Source organism: Dermacentor albipictus, chromosome 1 (genome assembly GCF_038994185.2).
Source record: "Dermacentor albipictus isolate Rhodes 1998 colony chromosome 1, USDA_Dalb.pri_finalv2, whole genome shotgun sequence".
In the NCBI taxonomy this organism is placed as follows: Eukaryota; Metazoa; Arthropoda; class Arachnida; order Ixodida; family Ixodidae; genus Dermacentor; species Dermacentor albipictus.
Window position 1 is genome coordinate 364,578,242 of NC_091821.1, and position 17,567 is coordinate 364,595,808.

The 17,567-nt window shown below is 49.1% G+C and overlaps 2 protein-coding genes across 5 annotated transcripts in view; one reads left to right on the plus strand and one right to left on the minus strand.

The window, feature by feature from the left end:
* Positions 1-17,567, minus strand: part of LOC135911327 (uncharacterized) — a 156,309-nt gene that overhangs the window by 51,499 nt on the left and 87,243 nt on the right. The window contains exon 1 of one of the 4 annotated variants that reach the window (XM_065443554.2): positions 1,131-1,263. The exons of the other annotated variants lie outside the window; for them this stretch is intronic. Within the exon in view, the coding sequence (XP_065299626.2) occupies positions 1,131-1,236 (106 nt within the window). The 5' untranslated portion in view covers positions 1,237-1,263. Of the gene's footprint in view, positions 1-1,130; positions 1,264-17,567 lie in introns of those variants that run through there. 4 annotated transcript variants of the gene reach the window in all.
* The window catches only part of LOC135911329 (uncharacterized), a 147,093-nt gene continuing 130,810 nt past the window's right edge, over positions 1,285-17,567 (plus strand). The window contains exon 1 of the mRNA XM_065443564.2: positions 1,285-1,415. The gene's annotated coding sequence lies outside the window, so the exon portion shown is untranslated. The remainder of the gene's footprint in view (positions 1,416-17,567) is intronic.

Genomic DNA, 17,567 nt, shown 5'->3' on the forward strand with positions numbered 1-17,567 from the left:
TGCCATCGCGGCCATTCACTCCTGACGTAACATCACAGACCTTACTGCTGTACTGCACCCGCCGTGGTTGCTCAGTGGCTATGGTGTTGGGCTGCTGAGCACGAGGTCGCGGGATCGAATCCCGGCCACGGCGGCCGCATTTCGATGGGGGCGAAATGCGAAAACACCCGTGTGCTTAGATTTAGGTGCACGTTAAAGAACCCCAGGTGGTCAAAATTTCCGGAGTCCTCCACTACGGCGTGCCTCATAATCAGAAAGTGGTTTTGGCACGTAAAACCCCAAATATTAATTAATTTCTGCTGTACTACAGTACGCGATGGAAGAAAATGCGGGCGATGAGGATCACAGACATCTTCACGTAATTTATCACGAGGCAGCCTGTCAAGACTCTGGTTTGCAGCATCTGAGATATAAGCCTTACATAAACGCGAGCAAGGTCGGTGACCCTTCGAAATTGCATCGTAAGGGCCCAGGATGGCGAACGTACTGACGCGAGAAGCTTCTCGCGCGTTCTCTTTGCTTAAACAGCAGCGGTACATTAGACAGCAAGTCACGATGCATAAGTGTGTCAGTGAAACAGGTTCACGAGTTGTATACTGACTGCCCGCTTGGAATATATGAAATGCTACGCGTGCTTTCGTCAGAGGGCCATTACTAACGCTACGAGGGGTCACGATTGAAAACTTAGCAGAATATTACATTGTGTTAGAAATTATAGCGCCCATCCCCTTGCTACACTTCAGTCAAGCATCGATCTATGCCATGTTCCCACTATCCTTGCCTAAAGAAGAACAACAAAATGACTGTCATCAGTTAGCCCACGTAACTTGGGCGCAACCACGCAGCGTCGTTTCTGTTTTATCAAACGTCATAAGCAGGTAGAAAAAAAAGAGCGCAACCACGAACGAGCAAGTAGGCCGCGCACACCTCAGAGGGCGAAGGTTGCGTCGGCGACGGCACAACGCTGTGCCACCGTGTCCCAACGGTGACACGGCACCACGCGCTACCCGCTGCATCATTCAGCGAGGAGAGGAAAAAAGAAACACCACGTGCTACATCACGTGTTGCCTGCACTCTTAAGCGTTCGGAGGAGCCACCGAGCATCAAAGACGCCCCCGCATCTCACTCACCCTGATGACAACTGGAAGGGGGGCGTGGCCCGGCTTCTTCGCTAGGCTTCTTTCTCGCTGTACGACGAGGCTCGTGAACCCGCTGTATGCACATCTGTATGCACATCACGGGCACTGCGGTGTGTAAGCAGTAGACGAAGAAGCGTAGCTGCGACGGTCACACCCTCCGAGGCACTGGGCTTGGTACTTGTTGGAAAAATGCGTTCCCTCCGGCGTGTGGCAGGTCAGGTCGGACGAGCGCGTGTCATTGAGGGAGGTCGACTGTGTCAGCTCGAGGATATTCGGGTATGTACCAACCCGTACCGTTATACTTCGCGTTACGTACACGTGGATGTTACCGAAGTGCTTCCTCAACCTTGCACTGTAACTATTGGCTCTGTTTGTCACGGAAAAAAATTTCGGACTTCCTTGTTACGTACCGCGAAATTCATTGCGCTAAGAAGGACACGTGACGTTAAAGGCAGAAAACAAAAAGGAATCAAAAGTAAACGCCGAAACCTTTCTTTCTTCCTTCCTTTCTTTCTTTCTATCTTTCCTTCTTTAGCAATATCAGTGGATTAACTCCTGCATCTTTGTTTAACTGCTCACTTGCTCGGAAAAAGAGAAAGAATCACTTTTAAGTAAAAGGCGCAGAAGCCGCTGCTGCCTTGCCTAAATATCTTACACAGTAACATATAGCAGAATTTCAGCTCCAGCGTGCAATGAATGCCCCAGATTGACTCCGTGCCCCAAATACTAAGTTAGGTTTTAGGTGCAATCCGCCTTCACTTTAGAGAGATGTTCAAGAATCCACACGAATCCTGTGTGACTCATGGATTTACACGTGAACAAGCGACGCTTTTATACCGCATCAGGACCGACTCCGCGTACACCCCAGCTTGGTTATTCAAGACTGGGCTTCGCGCTTCCCCACTCTGTGTTTTCTGTGGTGACATTGGCGACATCGAACATTTCATTTGGCTGTGCCCTCAGTTTGACACGGAACGAAAAGTAATGGTCGACAACCTACAAAAAAGCGGTCTCACGCACAGGACCTTTGAAGATGTTGTTTTCCCCGGAGGGCCCGCGGCATTGAGAAAGAGAGCGCAACGACTTCTGATAGCCTTCCTGCGAGACACGGGGCTCATCGACACCTGGTGACACACCGCTGATTTGAACTCGAAGGAGGATCAGGCGGAACAATTGCCGGCTATGTATGCCAGGCTAACCCCGCCTGCTTCAACATCACCACCACCACCACCACCACCTAGGTGGGAAGGAACACTTTTTCTTCCCAGTATTAAAATTAGTCGATATATTATTGCCCTCATAACTCACATAGATATTGGCGTGTTAGCCAGACCGTCATCTTGGCTATGACCAGCCTGCAAAGCCGTAGGACAACGTTTCGAGGGAATGGCATGCGGAGGATGAGTGCCGCTAGCTAAATTCTGCAAATTCTGCGGCAATTCTTGCACCCGAGCGCCTGTCCGGTTATGTCCTCTCCACTTTTCCGTCCCGTCCGTGTTTATCGCTTCCGCTGTGAACCCGCTGATGCGCAGTGGCGATAATGAACGCATTGTTTCGTGGCATGCCACACTGTTTTTCTATCGGCACTCGTGACTTCCCCTATCACCTCGCGTACGGTGTTTACAGAATATCGCTTGGTTGGATTTTACGCTTTGCTCGACTGCCGTGAATGTGACTCACAAATTCTGACGCACGAAGTGTCCGCGTCGATCGACTCATCCTGCAGATTGGGAACCCATCTCTTCAATAATATACGCAAAAAGAACGCGATCAGCACGACTTAACTTAAATATTTTATGGCTTCTGGTCGTTTCCCATCTCCTTTGTCGGGCAGCTACACGTGCACGAGCAGTGTTCGGAGGGGTCATGTATCGTTGCCGCAAAACTCCCTTCGGGAAGAGTGTTCGTCTTAAGCACTCCACCCCGGCATTAATTCTTCGGCTACGAGAACATAAAGTGTACATAGCCGCAAGACATTTGCATAACAATACCATCTTTAAGTTTGTACAAAAGCAGAATATCCAGATACATCACGCAGAACACAGTTGAAACGGAACAAAAACGAAAAGGTAGAACTGCGCCTCTATATATTGAGGAGCCGAGGGTGGTACGAAAACTGCATGCATCGGCCTACGCGAGCCTTCAAGAAGTCACAAAAACAAGAGGGGTAAAAAAAAAAGGGGGTCACGGAGTACACGGATGCACGCGCGTATAGCGTGCGCTTAATGTGCCTTGCAAATCACCTTACGGGTGTCGGCGAACGCACTCGGGTCGTGGCAACGCAGTCACAGGCGGACCACGCCCCGCTAGCAGCGTCCTTTTCCCCCAAGGACGGTAGCGTCACGGTCAGGCTGATAAAGCCGTGCGGTTTCGAGCATTGCTATTCAACTATTCTTGGCTTCCTCGTACGCAACAACGGCATCACGCGGAGGCCATGGGCGCACCTTAACTAGCAGTCAGCGACGTCGCAGATGGATGGAACGTTTCCGCTGGAGGTCTTCAAAAGCAGTTTTGCAAACACTGCCAGGCTTGCAGACATGTACAGTTTTCGTGGTTTTTGGAGAATTACTCATCTGCAGAGTTCTGGAATTTTTTTCCTTGTGTGTGCGTTGCGTGCATGCGTCAGGATGACTTTTTTTTTTAGTTTTTGAGAGAAGTTCATATTTAGGTACCGTATTTTCCCTGATTACCTTTCGCGTGGTTCAGGGTGGTCCTTTTTGCGTGTGCACATTATTTGTGAGCCTTTGGCGTGTTCGCACGGAAATGCTTGTTTTTGCCTCATAGATAGTTCCTCAATCCTCCACCAGAAAGGCCTGATGGCGTATTTCGACCGGCACAGCAGAGAGAGAGAGAGAGAGAGAGAGAAAGAGAGAGAGAGAGAGAGAACGCTCTTTATTGTATATACAGAGTGTTTAGCCAGCGTATTTTCCCCTACTTGCTACTCTGCAGTGAATGGAACGAAGGAGAACAAAGTAGCTAGAAGAAGGTGGGCAGAAGAAAAAATGAAAAAAAATGCAGATTGTGTGATTTTATAAGCAGTAAGGCAAGTGTCCGATACGACGAATGTAGACGGTAAATGCAAAAGAAAATAAACTCAGTGTTGATAAGACGACGTGCGCGAGGCATAGTTTAGAGAGCAAACCAATTGACTCAATACATAAAAAAACAAGTCCAGGGATTCGCGCTGTTTGGTGGACAAGGCCCAGCATCCCTGTCACTGTAGAGGGACCCCGGTCGAGCTTTTCCATGTTAATTTTATATAGATGTCACCAGTCTCTGTAAGCTGGGCTCTCGAGCAAGATGTGCTCCAGAGATTACACCATGCCACAGTTGTCACGACACGGATTTTTTGGTCTCGCCATTGCAAACAAGAAGATTGTTCGTGTAGGCAACGTTCAGTCGAAGCCGGTTATAGAGGGTCTCCAGATGTCGTGGTAGACATTGTGGTAGCCTTGTCTGGAGTTCTGGGTCGATGCTGAACAAACAAAAATTGTGAGCCATTCCACTCTGTGAAAATGGCTGACCAGCAAAGCTGTTTAGCACACGACACGGGGGTGACACATAACTTTGAACGAAGGTGCAAACTCACTTATTGTCTTGATGGGTGGTCATAGTGACGAAAGGTACGCAAACCCATTTATTGTCTTGATCGGTGTTCATTATTTCAGTGGCAACTGCAATCACATTCTTTGATAATGTCAAAGCGGCTCACGTATGCCGCTGGGTGGTCAGTTGCGCCGTATCGGTGTGGCATCGCAACGGATGTCTGCAACACGGAACGCGTTATTCGCTCCCTTTTTGGTACCGACACATCCACATTGAAATCACCGACAACGACAACAGGGACAGTGTCATCGCACCTTATTCACGCAAAGTGAGTAGCCATGAACCTTACGGGACTATGAGTCATTGCATTTTTTGCTCGCTTACGGGGTTATGAGCCATTGCTCACGGGGGTATGAGCCATTGATGATGACAGTTTTCGACATGCTGTTCTGTATGTTGTATGCGTGATTAGAAATAATTTAAGCACTGTTCGCTTCACTTTGCTGAGTGCTTGGAGCCTGTGCCGTACGGGGCTATAAGCCATTGCATTTATTGCTTGCTTTCGGGAGCATGAATGCTTACGGGGGGTATGGGCCATTGATGATGATAGTTCGTGTTCACGGAGAGAGAGAGATAAAACTTTATTGTGTCCTTGATGGGGTTAAGGGGTGGCAAGGGTCGGGAGACTAACCCCCAATCCCCCCCTTCCTCAGACGGCGGCCAGTTCTTGCTTTCTGGCGGCGTCTTCGGCCATCCGGACGGCCCAGAGCTGCTCCTCTGGGTCTAAGCTGAGCAGCAATGTCTCCCACTGCTCGGCCGTACTAATGATGCGTGTGTTAGTGCGGGAGGTGTTGGTGGGTGAGGCTTTGGGGCATTGCCAAATAATATGATTGAGGTCGGCGCGGGCTTTGCACGCTTTGCAGAGTGGTGAGTATGCGTCGGGGTACATGCGGTTGTAAAGCACGGGGTTCGGAAAAGTTCGTGTTTGAAGGAGTCGCCAAGTGGTGGATTGAGACTTAGTCAGTGATTTGTGTGCTGGGGGGTAGCGTAACCGCTCTCTGCGGTAGTGCAGTAGAATTTCTCCGAACGTGACCATTCGGTCCCGCGCGTGACCGCGATGCAAAACAGAGGGCTGGTCGGGATCGGAAGACGCAGGAGAAGGATGATGCGCCCGGTGTGCGAGAGCTCGGGCGGCATCGTGTGCGGCTTCGTTTCCAGCCAGACCCGAGTGACCAGGGGCCCAGATGATCTGCACGCGGCGTTGCCTTGAGGGAGGAGTCCCAGAGAGAATCCTCTGCGCTTGGGGTGCTATTAGTCCTCTTGCGTAGTTACGAATGGCCGCTTTTGAGTCGCTGATGATGCAGTGTGCATTGGTAGCCGCGTAGGCCAAAGCGATGGCCGTTTCTTCTCCTACTTCGGGTTGCGTGGCGAATATTGATGCGGCCGCGGAGAGGTGGTACTGCGAACCCGCGACTGCGACGACCGCCATGGCGTTTTGGTTGGGGTAGTCTGCTGCGTCTACGTAGGTTACGTCAGCGGCTTGGTCGTAGCGCTTTTGTAGTTGTTTAGCCCTTTCTGCACGTCGCTCCGGATTGTGTTCAGGGTGCATATTGCGAGGTATGGGCGGGATAACTAGCTGATCACGAATGTTTGGAGGGATGGGTACTTTTGGTCCGAATTGCGTGGTGTAGGTTATGCCTAGGGTGCCTAGAATGTGCCTGCCCGTGGTGGAATGGGCAAGTCGTTCGTATTGGCTAATACGTTGCGCTTCAATAAGCTCGTCTATGGTGTTATGAATGCCTAGGGCGTCCAGTTTCTCGTTAGAGGTGGTGATGGGAAGATGTAGGGCTTGTTTATAGGCCCTCTTGATCATGGTATTGAGTTTGGACTTCTCAGTTGCATTGAGGCTAAGGTACGGGGCGACATAGGTGATCCTGCTCAAGGCGTAGGCGGTTACCAGGCGTATAAGGTTGCTTTCCTTCATGCCGTGATGTCGATTTCCGATGCGTGCAATGAGGCGAGTGGTTTGGTGTACATGATTATCTAATTGCTTGAGTATGTCCGTGTTTCTGCCGTTTTGTTGGATGCGTAAGCCAAGGATACGAATGCTAGGTACTGTAGGTATGCGTTGCTGGTGCACGCGGAGTTCAATCTCGGGTGGGTGAGGGTCTGGACGTCGACCTCCCCAATTAGGCTTGTACAGAAGGAGCTCCGATTTCTGTGGGGAACACGCCAGGCCGCGCGGTTCTACGTATGCAACGACCTCGTTGATAGCTTGCTGCAGCGTGTCTTGGATGTCTCCGTCGCTGCCCCCGGTGACCCACAGGGTGATATCGTCTGCGTATAGGCTATGCTTGAGGTTGGGGATGCTAGCTAATGCAGGCGGTAGTCCGAGCAAGGCCACGTTAAACAGAAAAAGGGATAGAACCGATCCTTGCGGCGTGCCTTTACTGCCTAAGTGAATAATTGGCGACTGCAACCCTCCGATGGTAATGGTGGCTGTGCGACCTGTAAGAAAATTCTTTACGTAGTTATAGGTTCGATGTCCAACCTGGAGTTGTGCCAGTTGGTTCAGTATGGCCTCATGCGTGACGTTATCGAAGGCCTTGGTTAGGTCTAGCCCCAAGATGGCTCTGGTGTCCAGCCTGGAGGTTTTGTCGCCATCGATAATTTGGTGCTTGAGCTGAATCATGATATCTTGAGCAGAAAGTTTCGGGCGGAAGCCAATCATGGTATTGGGGAAGAGGTCGTTGTCGTTCATATGTCTGTGTAAGCGTGTGAGGATGACGTGCTCGAGGACTTTTCCGACACATGAAGTCAGGGAGATAGGGCGGAGTTTTTCGAGTAGGAGGCGCTTCCCGGGTTTGGGAATCATAATAATTTTGGCTTCTTTCCATTGTGAGGGGAGGTTTCCAGTTTCCCAGTATGCGTTAAAATAAGCTGTGAGGGCTAGTATAGAGTCCTCATCTAGGTTGCGAAGCATTTTATTAGTAATGCCATCAGGTCCCGGGGCTGAGTTAGGGCGGAGTGCGAGGATGGCTTCACGTACTTCTGCTGCTTCTATGGGCACATCCAGGTGGTCGTTATCGGTGCCTGTGTATGCTGGAGCGGGTGTGGTAGGTTGAGGTCCTATGTATCGGTCTATCAATTCTTGAAGAACTTGTGCGTCCGTGCCCGAATGGGTGTGTATAATTTTTTGCAAGTTGTGCTGTTGTGTGTTCTTGCTGTTAGCCGGATCGAGGAGGCAACGGAGGATATTCCAAGTTTTGGGCAGGTTTGGTTGCCGCTCCATGCTGTCGCATGTGCTGTGCCAATTTTGACGAGTAAGTTGTTGTGCGTAGTCTTCGATTTGAAGGGTGAGAGTACTAATACGCTTCCTGAGCGTTCGGTTGAGCTTGTTGCGTTTGTATCTGCGTTGTAGACTGGCGAGGGCTTCCCACATATGCAGTAACTTGCTATCTGCCTCCTGCAGATTGGCTTCCTCAGGCACCAATTTAGTAGCTTTGCTCGCGTCTTGCAGCAAGGATGCGACCCAATCTTCGAAAGGGGGTTGGGTACCCGAGAAAGAGGTGAGGGCTCTGGCCTGCCGGAAAGCGTCCCAGTTCGTTATGTGGAGTTGACGACCCTTAGGCTTTCGCGGGCCCACTCGAACTGTTGTTTGGATTAAATAGTGGTCGCTGCCCAAGTTGTCTTGTGTGTTGATCCAGTCTGCTTGTGGAATTCGTTTTGCGAATGTCAAGTCCGGAGTAGTATCCGGAGAACCAAGACACACAGAACCCTAGCCATACACAGCTTCGCTGTAAAACTTGTAATTGCCTGAAGGTGAAGATTGTCTTCTACGACGTTCATTGAGTACATATCGCCTCGCCAGAGCTGAAGCTTTACTTTTAGTGAAAAACACTTTTATAAATTTTATGTGATTATGTCCTTTGCAAGCGGCCTCATCCGCCTTTTCATTATCTAATATACCACAATGTCCTGGAAGCTACTGAAATACTATTACATGTCCAACGTGAGATGACAAGTGGTGTAGGCATTCTATTTCCTGGATCAAAATGCAATTTCTTGATTTAGTGATTTTCGTGCAAAGGCTTTTGCAATGCTGCTTTCGGTTCTGTGAAGATTGTTCATTTTTGTTGAAACTGCCGCAGTACGTATTTTAGCGCCCGTTTCATTGCGTACAGCTCAGACAATGTTGATGACATTACTCAATCTAAACGCCACGAGAATCTGGTCTGTGGAAGGAACGAAAATACTACAGGAAGAACTATGTTGCGTGGAGGAGCGGTCAGTAAATACGTGATTCGCAGTGGAGCACTTCACGCTCATGTAGGCCAGTGCTGTTTGTAAAAGAGCTGCTTGAGGCATGTTCTTCTTGGACTCTATTCCAGGAATGTACTTTCGAATGTGCGAAGGAGACAGCATCCACAGAGGGAACTGTAGTGGTACGATCCGTGGCGCTTGCTTGGGGATAGTGAGTAGAATTTCGCCAACAGCTTGCCCGAATCCCGACTCGTGGTGCGTTTCTATATTACCCAAGAAATAATTCTTTTTATGGACCACGTGCTTATATGTATGCGGGTCGTTTCCTCAATTCGTAGCAGGACAAGACTTAAACAGTGAGCCTCAGCCACTGTCTGTGTGCAAGGAGACCCCTTCGGAAGACCGAGACAAACACGCAGGCTCTTGTTACATGCCACTTCCAAGCTTTTCTTATGAGTTGTGGACAGTCGCTGCAGGAGAGCAAGGCTATAGCGGAGGAGGCCATCAACATACTAAGAATTATGAAGCATCACCACGGACCGGCAGTCGCTACACCACCGGGGTCCAGCAAGACAACTAATAATTTGGTATGCGCCGGAGATTCGTCCGCGTAACATTTTCAGGATAACGATTCAACGCCGTATCCTTTCCTTTAGGTGTGTTCGTTTTTTCTCGTCACTTATATTGCTTCTAGCCGTCGACATCATAAGCGACATACTTCCTAAGACACCATATAGTGACTGAGCGGCGGTAGTGTTAATTGCTACACTATAAAATAGGTTTGTAGCACTCGAACGCACCGTAGCATGAGAGAGAACAAATAAAATGTTGGATGTGGTTGCTTGCATAACAAGAAATCATAGCGCGCCTTACCTCGGGGTAAACAGTGAGGCTGATAACATAATATGCTTCTCATGTTTATGACAAAATGTATTTAGTGTAATTTGACAATGAGGGCTCGTTCGTGGCCTCCATAAGCAGCTACCAAGGGGAACTTCAGGAGAATGACAGTTAACAGAACCAGTAACTACCATAAAAAGGAAATACACAAACGAGCAAACCAACAACAGTAAGTGAAAAGAGGAGAAAAGATCGAGTTTTTCAAGCGACTCGGAAGGCAAAGGATAGAGCGTTAATTCCCTCCCAAGTGGCTAGATTTAATTAACGAAACTCGTAAGTTAATCAGTGGACACATCAGATGACTGTCAAGCACTTACACATTTGTCACGTTCTCTGTTGCCCATTGGGGGTCAAAATCCCAAAGCTCTTCGTTCGTAAGTGCTGTGTGCCACTGGTCGGCCACCTTAACTAATGACATGTCCGACATCACGATTAGTTGGTGCCTGCTCGCTTATGAACACTTCTATCATAAGGACATTCTACAGCGATACCTGTTATAGGCTCACTCTATTAGTTAACTAGTATGCCCGCTGGTGACCGCCGCAAGAAGCACAATATGTTTTGCGATAAGTTTGTAAAAAGAAGAAGAAGAAGAAGAAGGAAAAGCGAAAGCGAAAAGGAATACGCAACCCCCTAAGTGTATTCAAACTCCGCTTATGGTGCAGCAGAGAATAAAACTGTGCCTGGAGAGCACGGTCACGTCGCTAGCTGCTATGACTGCTGAAGCCATGCTTGTACAGCTTACCTGTTAATGAGCACGGGGGTGAATTAATTTAAGCGAAGGAAGCAGTAGGTTGGTTGGTTAGTCCGTCTTTTCTAATGGCGTCTGCCCCATATGAGGGTTTGACCAAGATCCAAATGCGAAGGGCAGGAGAGGAAAGAGGAGAAATAAAATGCCACGCTTCTCCACTCCACCATCAGGAAGCGCCAACTCCGCAATGAATTTGGTTTTCTTCTCGATAGAAGAGTGCTAAGCGCGCACCGGCCAATGTTTACTCTCCAACCGACGCTGCTAAAAAAAAAAATGCCCCAGTCTTACTGCGCATAATATTGCGTGTCTATCAATACTACAGCAAAAAAAGAGTAATGCACCGCGAGAGCTAAGATTGACCGATACCACGCTTTGTCATCTAAGCTATAATATATAAACCAACCTTGAGATGAAAGAATTTAGACGAAGTCAGCGATAAGGAGCGGCAGGTAGGTTATGAACTGCAAAGAAGTCAGGGTCGCGATTTTTGTAGCGATGCCTTTCCGATCCCCTTTAGTGGGTATACGCCATTACTGCTAATTATATTGTGAATACTGGCTCAGATCTATACGTATACGCCACGTTTCAAAAGCGTTCGCGAGCGTCTACATCACCTCTCCCGGACATCGTATAGCGCATTTACACAATTACAGTGTGAACAGCGCATTCATTTCTTGGGCGTCTCTTGACATGGGCAAATTGCTGGATGGCGCAGCTCTGATGGATTTGCAGGCCTGTCAAAGTATCGAGATGTTTACCGCGCGTGCGCCCTTCGTATCTTCTCAATGGCATAATCTCGCACCCCGATAAGTATTGTTTCAGCGAACGCGATGACCTTACTGAGAGTGTATACTGATCGAGGCCTCTTTCAGAGGCACACCTACTTGCCAGGCGCACAACTCGTGAAGCAGACCTTAGTAAAAGTTTAACTTAGAGTTGCAGAAGTGACCAGATTAAGGATAGCTTTGAGAGCGACGCAGAGAGAGAGATAAAGCGCCCAGTTAGCTACCCTACACACGAGAAGCGAGGGGACAACAAAGATTTGTAAGAGAGAGGGAGAGAGAGATTATGTTTTCAGAAAACACGGGTGTGCAAGAGAATAAGCACGTCGTCAAAGGCGATGTTTGAGAACCAGGCTCATGAAACCTTCTTCGCAATGGCGAAGCTTAAGCCGCGTAACATGTACCTGGGATTGCGCTGCCTTTGTGCTCGTGTAATGCCGGAAGGTCGCAAGGTCTGATGCAGTGTAACAACAATGACAACACACACGCGCGCGCACGCACACACACACACAAGCGCACACACACACACACACACACACACACACACACACACACACACACACACACACACACACACACACACACGCGCGCGCGCGCGCGCGCGCGCACACGCACACACGCACACACACACACACAGAGAGAGAGAGAGAGAGAGCGCGACGTGCTTTTCCACAAAGCTCTGCGAAGCTGGCTTCTCCGCAAAGTGAACCTTATTGTGGCGAAGTTGGCTTTGACAAACACTTTTTAGCTACGCAAGAGCTGAGTTTTTGAGGCACGTCGCAAGCAGCAGCATCGCTTACAAAACCAGCGACCGCAGGTAAAAATTTCAAGCAGCTGATAGCCAGCGGAAGATAGAGACGGATAAAGGGGCTGGGCATAACATATACCCACCCACACCAAGCACCAAGGGTGCAAGTATGCTGCAACTGGCGGTATGTTCACTGCTAATAGAGTTACGACAAGCAGTCAAAAGCGTCGTACTTTTCGGGGCAATGCGCATATTAACGTCTGCAGGGTGCGCGCATGCGCGCCTATATTAGAGGAAGGCGCACGCCGATCCTAGCTCCTCCACGTGCTGGGCCACGCTTGTTTACGCAGCTCTCCATGTGAATGGTGTCATCGAACTCATTGAGCATCTGGCGGACGTTCCAATCCATAACAAGCCCGTGCTGCCGAAGCTTTTTGTTTGGCAAACAAAGCAAGAAATAGAGGCGTGCTACATTGTTTAACGATTTCGTTAGTTCGCTCACGTGGCTTACATTGTTTTCGCAGCGGTCATCATGGCGCCTCTTTCTGTTTGAGTAACTAGTTCTTGTGGTTACGAATGGAAGTATTCGCGAGAAACCCCCAGCACAGATGTCTAGTGTGCGGGAACGGTTTGCGGAATAGGGTACTTGCGCCATTTCCCGGGCATCGCTGGGCCGAGACAGTTTGATTCCGAGTGAGCGGTGCCTTATTGACAGGCGGCTGCTATAGTGTCATTGTCCTCTGTGCAGAGAAAACGACAATAGGCCATGCGATAAGATAAAATACGCTATTGCTTTGCATACTGACGGCTACTGAGACTCGCCCGACATGTGGCAAGCTCGTTGGAAAACAAAAAAGAAACACAAAAATTATGAAACCCGATCGCCCAGCGACAAGCTCGAGAGTGGATCTCAGAGAGAGAGAGAGAGAGAGAGAGAGAGAGAGAGAGAGAGAGAGAGAGAGAGGCAAAGGAAAGACAGGGAGGTTAACTAGACATTATCTCCAGTTGGCTACCCTGTACTGGGAGAGGAGCAAAGGGATGTGATAGGTGAGAGAAAAAGAATTAAAAAAAAGCCATAGATGCACACAAATTTACACACGATACAGAACTGTTTCTGTGGGCACTATCGCGCAGTCCGCGAAGGCGTTCCTAGTGTTACGCAGCGTCACCGTCCAATCCTACGCCACACAGCGTACAGTCACAATTTGTCACAAAGTCTCATGTATTTTAAGTAACGCAGCAGTGCTTTCATAGCAGATCGCGCTGATGTTCGTGCAGGCCTGTTTCCAAGGATGTTGTTTCCCGTTATTAGCCGCTTGTCCAGTTGGTCTAGGGTGGCTGAGAGGGCTGCTCTTTGCGGATTGAAACGAGGGAGCTCACAAAGAAGGTGCGCGATTGTTTCGTTGCACCCGCAGAATTCATAAAGTGGGTTGTTGGCAATTCCGATAAGAAAGGAGTACGCATTTGAAAATGCTACTCCGAGCCATAGACGGACTAGAAGGGTGCAGTTACGTCGTGGAAGGTCGGGCAGAATACGGAGCTTAAATTAGGGTCCAGGGTATGAATGTGTGCACTTGTGAATTCGGATGAATTCCATTGAGCTAATGTTAGGTCACACGCAAGTGCGGAAAGTTTTTTCGCTGCGTCGGCTCTCGAAAAAGGGATGGCAACGCAGTTGACGCCGTCATGGGCAGATCGGGAAGCCGCGTCTGCTAGGTCATTGCCATGTATGCCACAGTGACTAGACAACCACTGATATGTTATATCGTGTCCTTCGTCATCTATGCGATGGTGGACTTCTCTGATCTCTGCGACGAGCTGCTCATGTGATCAATGGCGCAGTGCTGAGAGTACACTCTGTAGGGCTGCCTTGGAATCACAGAAGACTGACCATGCATGGGTGTGGATCTCAGCTTACTCCCAGATCACACGAGGCAGTAACAAGCTCTCTGTGTAAAACAAGACTGCCGATGCGCGTGCCTGCTGCACATGAGCGCAGTAATTATGACGCTATATCTCAATGTAGATGGAATATTTGTAATTAGAATCTTGCAAAATATCACTGCGGCCATTTGGTCTTGCTAGATCGAAAGTGCAGGTGCAGCGGCGATACTCCTGCAGGAACTATTATGTATTACTAGATGGCGCTTTAGTTGCATCACGATGTTCGTCCTTTCAAACCACTACGTCGACTAATGGCGTACTCCGAATGAAATGTTGGTCTGTGCCCATATGCAGGTGCTCCTAATCCCAAGCGGACTACCAGCGGGCAGGTTTGCTTCCAATTACAATTGCGCACAGGCTTACAGATGTGAGCGCGAGATATTCCGCGTTAGTAATCGAAAGACTCCGTTTCCATTTACGCCATTGATACGGGTAACCGTAACACGGACGAAAACGGGGCGTCAATCGCCCGAGGCTGCATCGCGGCCAGCGTGAATAGTATGTATAGCCCTGTTATACACCCTGAATGTTTCCCGAGGCGCTACGAACGAGAGAAAGAAAATTAGGCAGCTGAGCAGGCCCGTAACCGACCGTACGCAAGCGCCAGCCGCATAGCACACGCCCCGAGAATATATATATATACATATAATACCGCACAGGGCAAGCACGCGTGCGCGGCTTCGCGTTCCTTCACTTCGCGCGCCGTGGGAGCGAGCCGCGCCGGGGGCCAGGCGGGCACCCAGCGCGGTGAGTTATTGGGGGGGGGGGCCTCGCAGCCACCGAATGTGGGACGCCGCGGAGCATTTATTAGGGGCGAAACGCAATTAGAGCCGCCGTCGGCCCGCAGGGTGAGTTCGGTGTCTGTACGTACGCGTGTATGTGCGCGCGCGCGGCTGCCCGAAGGCGCAGCCTAAACGTCGCCCCCAGGGGCGATCCGTCACGAGAACCGCCCCAGACGAAAGGAGTTCGCTCGGTGTGATCTCTCTTCGGCGAGCGCGTCTTCGAAGAAGAACGTGGCGTGTATAGGGATGCGCTCTTGGCCGAACCTGCGCGGGGGCTCGCCGTATAATAGTAGCATCAGCTTTAGTAGCAGCAGCAGAGAGCATTCCCCGCCACGTCTGGCTGGACGTCCGTTCTCGTTCCGAAAACGTGAACGATCCCATTCAATGGATGCAGCACCGGCCTCGGGCCCCCTGAAGCGTGTTACGCCGATTCGCATTAATTCGCGCGGTCAGCGCTGAGGGAAGATTTCTGTTATCCGTCTTTCTATGCGGGGTGGGTGCTGTCCAAACAACGTCGTCACTGCGAGTATCGCAACCTTTTATAGGTGGGTCTTCTTACAACCCGGGCTGTCTTCACGGGCCTTGTCGGTGGGAAAGAGAGGCGGTGAACGAAGAGTAAAGCACCAGAGGACAGCAACACCACAGAAACGCCGCGGATGAGACTGGCGACGCAAATCGGTGTCTCATTACGCGAATCACCGAAGTATAGGACAGGTGGGGAAAAAGAAAGAAAGAAAGAGAGAGAGAGAGAGAGAGAGAGAGAGAGAGAGAGAGAGAGAGAGAGAGAGAGAGAGAGAGAGAGAGAGAGAAATGCGTCCCAGTTTTGCAGGGCGCCCTCCCTTGGGTATATAAGTGCGTACCAGAAACAAATCATTAGCTGATGTGTTTTCCATGCGTGTACCACAGGGCTTCGCGCTACAGCATGCCTTATATAATCTAAATCACGTACTATCCCAAATATTCATGCGTAAGTGCAATTTATAATTTTGACTGCACCTGAATGATCAATTGGCCTCATCAGAGTGAACATCGCAGGGTGATCAGATGCTAAATCCACAAATATTTTCGCTCGTACGAGCTGCTTTTCATTGGCCGGCCGCCTTGTTCAACATCACGATTACCTTGCGCCTGTTCGTATACGAGCAGTTCAAGCGGATGAGCACTTTCGTGAATACGGCCACTGGTGAATCCGAGCCTATAATCGGATGACAAGCGGCACAGATTGCCCGAAAATATCTTGAAATAAATGAAATATTTGACTTGACGAGTCTGTTGAAGACCCGCCTAGCTTGAATTAAAATAGTTGGCGCATAATACAGTTTTGGAGCAGCCTGCCTTTTTCAATAAAGTTTGAGAAGGAACTATCGGAACTTGGTTGCCATCATTGTTTACAACATGCTATACTAACGGTTATACACCGTGTGTCCCAGCCGCGCTGTTCGGAGAAAAAAATATGGTTAAGGAAAACAGTGAAAAATACGATTTTAAGAATTATGTCGTTCCGGTCGTCAGAGGCACCGTAGGTCTTAAAATCCTATCATTCACTGTGTGTGTGTGTGTTTCTTACATAATTCTTTTCTTTGAGCAGCTTGCCTAACGTTAGCTGGGACACCCTATATATTTTCCAGCTCAGTCGCCTGAAAATCTGAACATCTCAAAAGTATACTTTCATTCAACAGCCACTGCATCTTCAGTCTTATTCCTGTCTGTATACAGGAATAAGAGTGAAGATGCAATGGCTGTTGAAGATGATGTCACTTAGTGCATTCTTTGCAGTTTCTTTTTTTTTTTCTATGCTTTGCGGATATACTACAGTGTGAATATACACTTACCTTCTCGTCGGGGATTCAGGGTTTTACATTCGAACAGTTTTCTTTTAATGCCTAGCCACAGACACAAGCCCTAAACTTAGGCTTCTGGCTTTTTATATTAATGTATATGTATGTTGTATGAATTTATTATAATTATTATGATTACTGTTATTGTTATTACAGTGCACTCTGCTTCGCGAATATTGTATAGTACTTCCAAAAAGCGAACATACTGCTTGCTCTTAACAGAGTTCGTGATTGACTGTAGTTATACAAGGCGGACGGCTCCTGGTAAGGCTGCTACAAGGACGGACATATGTAAGGCCTATACTTGCGAGTAAATACGTTTCCACAAAGACGCACATCTGAAAGCTCCGCCGACTCGCAGCAGGTTCAACTTCTCATGAAAAAAAGTCAGTTTTTAGAGGTCAAAAATGCGAGAGCAGTTGCTGAATTCGGCACCCTGTAGTCTTTGGGCGTTACGCAAAAGTCTCTATGAAGCAAACACTTTGAAGGTTGGACCCCGTGGCATCGTCTGCCTTTCTTTCTTGCTTGCTTGCTTGCTTGCTTCCTTGCTTTCTTTCTTTTTCGGTAGTTGTTCTTTTGGAGAGAACAAATTAGTGCTGGCATGAGCCTGTGGCACACTTTGAGCTTCGCCCTCAGTCAATGTGTCAACGCTGTGGAAGCTTTGCGGTTCCAAAAATTCTGCGCGGGAAACAGAAACTTCGGCGCCGAAATATTGCGACGAGGATGCGACCGGGAAACAAGGACACAAAAATATGAAAAGCGCAATTAAAAACACACACACAAAAAAAAGAATAAGAAGGAGAAGCGACTACACACGGCCGCGTGTGACGCGCGTGAAAATTGCGACACGTTGAACCCGATTTAGGCGCGCCGG